The 9944-nt window shown below is 32.0% G+C and overlaps 1 protein-coding gene across 7 annotated transcripts in view; it reads left to right on the top strand.

Moving 5' to 3' along the window:
* Positions 1–9944, top strand: part of LOC106465821 (collagen alpha-1(I) chain-like) — a 154163-nt gene extending 144219 nt beyond the window's left edge. For 6 of the 7 annotated variants that reach the window (XM_022393769.1, XM_013926056.2, XM_022393767.1 and 3 more), the window contains 6 exons: positions 1910–2038; positions 2233–2271; positions 3211–3276; positions 6657–6851; positions 7259–7374; positions 7514–9944. In XM_022393769.1, the coding sequence (XP_022249477.1) occupies positions 1910–2038; positions 2233–2271; positions 3211–3276; positions 6657–6851; positions 7259–7374; positions 7514–7826 (858 nt within the window). In that variant the 3' untranslated portion in view covers positions 7827–9944. Of the gene's footprint in view, positions 1–1909; positions 2039–2232; positions 2272–3210; positions 3277–4013; positions 4095–6656; positions 6852–7258; positions 7375–7513 lie in introns of those variants that run through there. The other variant, XM_022393771.1, reaches the window with a different exon arrangement.

Raw genomic sequence — 9944 nt, 5'->3', positions numbered from 1 at the left:
TGCTTAACTTTTTTTTCCACCGTACCTACAAAATATCCTCAGATTGGAATCTATTTCACAACAGAATTGCTACACTCCGACAAACATTCATCAATAATGGATATAATAATACCACATTCGACAAGACACTTCAACGATACCTGGACAGCCACCAAAAAAACACCACTACTGACAACTCCACTGAACAACCCAAAGTCTACTACAAAAACCAATTCTCCACCGCATACAAGACAGATGAACGGATTCTAAAGGATATCGTTTATAAAAACACTACACCAAAGAAACAGAACACAAAACTACAACTCAACATCTACTACAAATCTACCACAACGTCGGACCTTATCATGAAAAACAGCCCCGATAAAAAGACAACAGATCTACAGCAAGTGAATGTCATTTACGAGTACAAGTGTAATAAAGGAGACTGTGAGCTCCTGGCAAACGCCTCCTACATCGGAATGAATACCACGATGTTGTCAAGACAATGCACCTACAAAATGGTGCCATCAAAGAACATTGTGCCCGCATCCACAACAAAAAACTCACACGTCAGGACCTAGTACAAAACACTTAAGTAAAACGCCGATTTAACGACTTCACAACGCTCCAGATACACGAGGCCATACAGATCCTACAGCAAACCCCCACAATCAACAAACAATCGACTGGAACAGAATGCACACTGCTACTTCTTGGCGAGAAACCCCCAAGCCACAATACAACACTCCACCAATCAACGCCTTCCAATGTAGTTGACAGTGCCACCTAATGAGCTAAATACCACCACCCAATTGCCTATAAATATCCACTAACAGTAATCGCAATTCACACAACATTCAGCCTTGATAATGGATGCAGACCGCATTTGAAACGCGTCGGCCAATTCACCACTATCTACAACTTTTGCCCGTTGTTCTAACAACGTTAAAATGGCTTATCGACTTCTTGAGAAGATTTCCAAGAAGAAAGTAAACCTACAGACATCGGTCTTATTCAACAAAATCTGCCTACATGAAAATGTGTCACCAAAGTACACCAAAATTTATATAGTGCAAATAATAGTTAGACATGGTTCAAAGGGCAACAAAACAATAAAATTTAAGTATAAATAGATGTATACTGTTACAAGCTATAAGCTACTTACAATAAACCATTGTGGTTTTCTGTTACAATTTGCAGTCAATCCAGAAGGAAAATAGTGGAAATTTATAATTATTTCCTAATTTGTTATGGTGGTTACAAGGTTGGACAAATCAACTGACCTCATATAGACTTAGGGTAAAGAAAATAACAGATAAAATATAAAGTTTTCCTGAATAAAACATTTATATTTATTTAGGAGGTTTTAGGGGTTGTGTAAATGATATTTAAACATTTTCAGATGAAGAAAAGTATTTTTTAATGTTATCATGAAAATTACTTTGCACTCATAAAGGGAAACAACATGCAGTGTAAATTGTATATAAAGTTTTTCATTCATGCCCTTTTCCACTTGCAGAAGGTAAACATATAGTGTACATTGTAAATAGTGTTTCATTGACACTGAAGAGTTTTTTTCCTTTTTTTTGAGTTTATTAAATTCTACCTATTGGACCCTTGAAAATCTCACTGGAACTTTTGAAAAAAAAAAAAGTTAAGAGTTTGGGACCCTTCACTATGGGACCCTAGTGAGAACCTTGGATAAGTACTATTTAATAGCATAATGTATTGTTTAATATGTTAGACAAGGTAGAGTAGTTGACTGCAGATCTTTGGTAAGTACTTTTGAATACCAGGATTTATGGTGTAATATGTTAGGCAAGGAATATCATCTGTTTTTGTTTTTTTGAAATACTAGTTTGTTGAGATCAGTGGATGACAAAACTTCATTTTGTTTTGCTTTATTTAATAATAGTCTTTTTTCTACTAGGCTGTTACTTTCAAGAACATGGAATCTCTGCTTCGAATGTCAGATATCAGTCCCATTGGAACACTTGGATTTGTTCTTGATGAAGAAGCTTTATTAGTTCGTGTTAGCAGAGGTTGGCAGTATGTGGGAGTGAGTTTTTTAATATATACTTATATGTATATATAAATTTGTTTTCATATTATCTCATTGAAAATATGTCTTGTTTCTTCCTGCTTATAAGAGTTTGGAACAATTTATTTTTATATGTTCTTTGGCATTTTAATGATTTATTAAATATTTTGAGAAAAAAAAAATAATAAAGCATATTTTTCCTTCTTTTATAGTTGGGTTCTTTGGTTCCACTACCCCTGGCAACAACTACTGTAAGTCTAAATAAATTAAATTTGTGGACTTATAAAATATTGAAAAATACACATACAATGCAAATTTTTGCACATTAGACCAGATTTGTTAAAACAGAGCACAGTTCAAAAAGACTTATGTTTTGTAAGTGCTCTACTCAGGTAAAGTCTTTTTATGGTTGTGCTCTGTTTTAACTGTGCAACAATCAGTGTTTTATGTGGAATTTTTAATATTTTACTGTAAATTCTTTGAAATAGTTAGCTTCTCCAGTTTTTAATTTTCTTTGTAGGAGAATAAGCTGGTAACATAATAAGAACTTGAGAAACTTCTGTACCTTGAAGTAATACTCAGATTCATTGCTAGATGTAAGTTATTTATATGTAAGTTCTCTGTGTTGAACAATAAGTATATTTCAGAATCATAATTAAATTTGTGCTAATTAACTTGATTATTTGAAAATAAATATGTATCTATTGAAATAACATGGATTTTAACTATGCATAAGCTAAATATCTTTTATTTGGCTAAAAATTACCCAGAATAATAGTCAGGTTTAACCTGAATGGTGTTTATTGATGAGTTTAAGATTTAGATATTTACTGTAGTCAAATGATGCAGCATTATTACCAGGTTAATTTTAAATACTTGCTTGTCTGAAAAATACATGTTTAAATTGTTATCTTATAATAATAATAAAAGAAACAGAACCCAGATTTAGATCAAAGAACCTCCTTTAATATAAAATAAAATATATTAAATAATACTCTACAATAAATTTCATTCATCTTCCTTTCCTCTTGTATTAATTGGTGCACTATAAATTTTACGTTTCTGATCAGTTTTGTGCTGTTGTTTTTTTTAAACATTAAAAATAATTGTCTAACAGTTAATTCATACCAGTTGTTTTCTGTGTGTCATAGTGGTTGTTTGTGTAAGATGTATATTTTCTTATACTCCAGACCAGTACCACCACAGCACCTCTCAGTCCACCAGTTGACAGCTTGACACTTGAGAAAGCTCCTAGGGTATGTATAATTTCCTTTTACTTGACTCCAAATGTTTGTTTGACAAAACACACAACTGTTCTCTTGTGGTTGTTTTTTTCATATAATAGACCATACATAAGCCAGGTATAGCCTAGTGGCTAACATGCTAGACTGTGAAGCTGAGTGTCCATGGTTCACATCCTGTTGTTACAAAAATGTACTCTGCACTTTGGGACCATGGATGTGTTTTAAGAGTGACAGTAAAACCACACTATTCTATTACAGTAGCACAAAAGTTGATACTGGGTGCTGTTGACTAGCTGTTTTCCCTCTAATATGTCAGTTCAAAATTAGGGACAGCTAACTAAGATAGCCCTCATGTAACTTTGCATGAATATCTGAAACGAACAACAGACTATAAAAATATGATTGAGCTGTAGGCTTTTTTGCATCATATAGAGAAGAACTCTTTTATTGATCTGATAATGCAGGTTTATTATTCAATGAAACATGATTAATTAAGGTATGATTAATTTTTCATTGATTTTTAATATTAATTTTACTACAATAAAATATATATTAAAAACTTTGTACTGTAGTATAGTAAAATATAATATGTATAACTATATTTCATTTGTCTGGCTGAGTATAGGTACTTTTCCTCATAATAATAATAACACCTGCATGAGATGTTATTATGTTGTTTTATTTATTTATTTTCAAATAATCCATCAAGTTAAGCTTATAAATTTGTTCACATGCTTCTGATAACCCAGATGAGGAAAAAGGTAATTGTTTTCCATTTGTTACTAGGTTTATTGAGAAATAATAAGTCTTATTAATATACTACTTCTACAATGTAATCATATTAGTAATTTCATTTCCCAGTAATCTCATTGATATGATTAGCTCTTTTACCATCTGTTGACATTTATTCATACTGCAGAGTAAAAGTATGTCAATTGATTAAATCATTTTTAAATAATCCATAAGTTAAGTGTATCCATAATCAAGAACAGTGGAGGTGAACTGACCCTATGCCTGCATCATAGTATATAAATATATCTGTAAGAAACTAAGTTAGCCAATTGTCAATTAAATACTTTTACTTATTCTTCTTAATAGTATAAATATATACTGTGTTGTTGTTGGACTTAGGATTCTTCTACAGTAGGTGTCTGTGGCTTGTTGGTAATAAAGTCAATGATAAATGAACAGCACGCACTCCACTTTTCAAAATAATATATATATATATTTGGACCAAGTTAAACATGTGTACAACAAATTCTTTTCACTATAGAGATTACAGGTATATCATAAACACTATATATAGTTCTCTTCTTCTTGTCAAAAGTTCACTTAGGCCTATTCAATTGCTTTAGAATTTCAGTTGACAAGCTGAACTACCTTTCTCTATTTCTATCACATTAGTATTCTGTGTATAATTCACTTACTCTTCCTCATTGAGTTACTGCAGTTGTATCCTGAAATTCCGATAATCATCTTCTTTTTCGTTTTTAGGCCTACTTCCAATAATTGTCTGTTTTTTTTTGTCAAAGTCCACAGAGGCAGGTTTGATGAGACAAATTATTCTCCTAAAGTGTCAAAAAACTGTTAATCTCCCTTTAATATATCAACTATTAGGCTATTCACTCCTACAGTGGTTAACTATGTTTTTTAACCTTTTCTTTGGCCACACTTCTACTTCCTGTAACTTTTCTTTCTCATCTGCTCTGTCTATCTGCTGTTTCTGCTCATCTCACATTATTTATATGTTTGTCACTGAATCATCTGCCTGCCTTCTAGAAATCTCTATATTCTCGACGTCAATGTATTGCACGCAATGTTCAATAGTCTCAACATCAATGAATTATAAACACAACTTCCAACAATCGTCTGCTTTTAACTCTGTTATTATGAACAAAACTAAACAATCATAAAATATTCACTACAAGATAAATTAATTAATACTACCCTACACTTAACAGTCTTTTACATTATGACAATATCAAACATTAATATTGCTTTTAGGATGGTAGGGCTGAACTGAACTTATGCATAGAAAATGTGTGTGCGTAAATACCCAATGCCAGTATTTCTTTAAGTATGACTGTACAAAGAAATGTTCATGATCTATGGTAATTAAACAAGGATGAGTGCCTCGACTCACAGCTATTTCTTCCATTACCAGTGGTTTTCTAGGCTTATTAATGGACTGTTGTTCTTACCACATTAGGTATTAGAACAAAATACTGAGGTGAGTGTTGTCTTTACACTCTTTCCATAGTTGATCAAATGTGCATGGACACCAACTCCCAAGGGCCTGTTTGAGCAAACCAAAGGCACAGAAGTCCATGAGAAATGTTTGTAATTGGCATTGTATGAATTCATGTTTTCATTTTCATCTTGCAGAACAACTAACATGTTGACCTGGATGTGTGGTAGCTAGACATTTTGTCTTTATGGAGCCTTATTGGCATCCTATCTGTACAAAGATGGTATTTATTTCCTTGTGATATAGTAGTGTCAGAACTTTAGCCTGATAGTATGCAGAGATTAGTTGGGCATTTTCCTTGACTTTCTTGATGTTAAACTTTCCATTGTAACTGTAGTCACCATAAATATCTTGGAAACATTTTCATAACCTGCTATGCACCATTTTGAAAATTTGGTATCACCAACAGAAATATAATAAGTTAACAAACGTTTTGCAGACACTTAAGAAGACATGTTCCATCCTATGTGGCTACATTTTTCCATTTGTCACCTGCTAGATACCGCTTGTACAGCTTTTTAATGTTGGTTTCCCAATCACGGATTAGCATGTTTTTTCTGCTGAAATCATCCCTGCCTTTACTTTACAGATACTGTTCAACATTGCAGATATCCCTTTCTTCAAACCTCTTACACATTCATGCCTTGCATGTGTTTATATAGCAGAATAAAAGGACTTTATGTCATAAAGCCCTGTAATGTCATTCTTTCAGAAGACCAATTTCTGGTTTCACCTCAATTGCAAAAAAAAACAGGGTCAATGCTTTTCACATGTGTAGTACAGTCCTTTAGGTTGAACAGGGACAAGGTGATTGGATATGAAGGTTTTTAATGTACATTATGAAAACCAATCCCCTGTAGAGAACAGACTATGTAAATATCCAACACAAATTTTTTTAAGAATAGCAGGGCCGATTTAATTTGTTTACAATACATTTAAGTATAAAAACTTGTTTTTTCTTAAGAACAACAACACTGAGCCAACTTTGTACAACAAGATATGTACGTAAATGTCTAACATTTCCCCTCATAATGGCAAAACTGAATTCACTTATTTAACAGTAGTCTTTCTTTAAAGTTAATGAAACTAAATCAACCTTACTCACCAATATCTATTTTACTTTCCATTGTTGTTTTTCCTACAGTTAAGGATAGCAGCACTGAATCAGCCTTATACTGGAGATATGCATGGTGTCCGAGGAGCTGATTATGAGTGCTATCGACAATCTAGAAAGGCTAACTTACGGGGAACTTTCCGAGCTTTTCTTGCCTCTAGAGTTCAAAATGTGAATAGCCTCGTCCATTACATGGCTCGAGATCTTCCAATAGTAAATATAAAGGTACGTGACATTAAGAAATGTATTCTTGTATTAAGAAATGTACCAATCAATACATGTGTGTATGTTTAGACAGTAATCTTATTATGTATGCTAACTGTGTAATACTATTTAATACAAAAATATCACACATTGTTCAGGTCAAAAATTAAAGAAAATAGCAGGTAGAGCCTATCCAAAAGATGTATAAAATCAGAAAAAATGAAATACATTTAAGAAAAGTAGAAAATATAATTAATGAATAAAATAAGGAAAAAAATTCGTCTAAAAATTAAAACATAATTATTAAAATAATTTGCAGTGTTAAGTTTACAAATTTAATACATTTCTGTGCTAGTTACCAAGTTGTTAAAGATATCTGTTTATTTCTGTGTTCTGCAAGATGTATTTACTAAGATTTACCTCTTTAGGGTGAAGTGTTATTTAACTCTTGGAGAGATATCTTTACTGGAGCTGGAGCAGTTTTCCCATATCCTCCACGGATTTATTCTTTTGATGGAAGAAATGTCCTTGCAGACAATACATGGTAAGGATCATAAGATTATTTAAAACTAATCTAGTGGACAACACATGGTATGGATTGTAAATTTGTTTCCTTAGAGTTTCACAAAAATGCCATATATTTCAATGACATTTAGAAAAATATTTCTTATTTTTTCATACAGGACCCAAAAAATAGTTTGGCATGGCTCAGATAAACATGGAATTCGTGACATGGAAGGCTTCTGTGATGCCTGGAATTCCAACAGCCTCAAAAAAGTGGGTGTTGCCAGTTCTCTACTGCGGCACAGATTACTGGATCAAGAGAAGTACTCCTGCAACAATGCTTTCATTGTTCTATGTATGGAGGCCATGAGTCAGCAAGAGCTCCAACACAGAAAGAAGCGAGAGACAGGCAGAGATTTCACGGAAGAAGAGTATAGTGAACTGATAAACACACTAGAGCAAGAGAACCTATTGGAAGATATAGAACAGTAAGCTTCACAGGAGGCTCTCTGAGAATGTTAGTTGCCATGGTTATATCCAGAACAAACGTGGCAGCTAGTACACTGAATAAAGGAAACAACTTAGAGAGAGTAGAATCATAAGTGGGAGTTTTTCTCATCCCTGTTTTTTGAATAACAAAAGCCAAATATTCCTAAGCTTTCCAAAGGTGTTATTATTGTCATTGTTTTAGTAAGTTCAAACAACAATTTTTTCAGTATGTTAATGTTTATATTATAACTTGACTCAATTGTTTAACTATTTTTTATTTTTTTATCAACAGTGTAGTTCACCGTAAACATTCCTTTCAAAGTAGAGTTTAGTGTAAGAAACAATCTGAAATTGTGCTATACTTTAAACTTAATGTCCATCAAAAGTCACAATACTCATAATGGACTATGTAAAAGTTTTATGGCATTTATTAGGCTACAAGAGCTTTCTTGCTTTACCAGAAAAAGAAGTTGGTTTGTTAAAAGATAAGAAGCAGGGAATTAGAAAAACTTACCACTCACGTTACACCAGCCTCTGTCCATGAACTTTTGGTGAAGCTACCTTGTGCTTGTTGCTGTGCCAAATTTTTCAAATCTTTACAGTTTAATTACTTATAATAAAATGTTTCAACTTATTTTAGATTTACTAAGTTTTGCTTGTGTTAATTGACATTCAAATTCTTGAACCCCTCTATGTTATGTTTATTTGGTTGTTTATACCTTTTTTGTAACTGTGATAAACTTGTCTATTGTATAAAGGGTCAGATTTCTTCTAAATCATTTCAGGTTGAACCCACCAGAACAGTTGAAGAATCGATAGGATATGCGAAGTACTGTGTAAACTGTTTATTCATTCTGTAGATTGATACCCACACCTTGAAGGTTATTAAATCATATTAATTTGCATTTAAACTGTTCAAATCATAATTGTACTCCATCGGTTTATAATTTCTTCAGTTATTGAGTTAAAACAGCACTCTTTTCAAAACAGTCCTTAATTCTTTTGCCAAAAATGCAATTCCATTTGTTAGTTTTTATTTTGAACCAATAAGTCTTCTTCCAATTGTTTTCAGTATCTACAGTTACTTACAATAGATACTGATTCATCTGTTTAGTGTTCAGTTTTTTAAGTTAGTGTGTGTTAAAATAATATTCTTCTGCTCAGTTTTTGACTACTTTCATTCTTATATTGAAGGAATAGTCCTGTCTCTATCCTTGTTCCCTTAGCATCCGATTTAATTCTTTTGTTAAAGCAAACAGCTCATTTCAACTTCTAAGTCATCTTAGTATTGATTTCTTCACATAATTTTTATGCTGAAACAAGAGTTTGATTTCAGTTTCTGATTTTCTTAGGAATTCTGATGTTAAAATAGTTCTCTATCAATATTTGATCCTTCTTCTTAATGTCTGATTTCTTTAGTTACTTTTCTTTTTAACTTGTTCAGCTTGGGGTGAGTTTTTAAATTAATTTTTATGTTGAAACTTTTATTTCTTTTCCAATATGTAATACTTGTACTGAAGCAGTGCTTTACTCTTTGGATCATTGAAAAATGATATTGTCCAAATATTTCTAAATTTTGTGTTTTCGATGGTTACTATTAATTAAAAATGACATCATCCTGTCAGTACTTTATAGCAATTATACTAAACCAGTGTGTCATAATTAAATTATAATTGTAGAATGATAATCTGTTAACAATTTTTTTCTCTCATGTCTAAAACAAGAATTGGTGTCCTACTGACTAGTGCATGATTGATATTGTTCTTTAAAAAAAAGCAATAATTTTGTGAATTAGTACAGAATCTATGCAAATATATAATTGTTTTAAAACACTAACCTATTGAATAATGAACATTCTGTAGATTGGATTTTAAAAAACAACTAAGTAATTCATGATCTATGCATTTGTTGACTAGTTACAATTAAAATGTGTAGCTTTGTGTAATTGATGTGGTACTTTATTTCCAGATGATTTCTTTATCTTTGTATGTCACTATGTTGTTTATGTTCTTTTCAACTGTTAATTCTGTGAGAATTGTATGTATGTTACTTCCCTGCCTGACTGTAATAACCATTGTCAATATTTATCAAATAAGAAATGAAAAGTGTGCAGATTGCCAA

The sequence above is a fragment of the Limulus polyphemus genome, unplaced genomic scaffold, assembly GCF_000517525.1.
Source record: "Limulus polyphemus unplaced genomic scaffold, Limulus_polyphemus-2.1.2 Scaffold2061, whole genome shotgun sequence".
NCBI classification, from domain to species: domain Eukaryota; kingdom Metazoa; phylum Arthropoda; class Merostomata; order Xiphosura; family Limulidae; genus Limulus; species Limulus polyphemus.
This window is presented reverse-complemented; position numbering and strand designations above follow the sequence as displayed.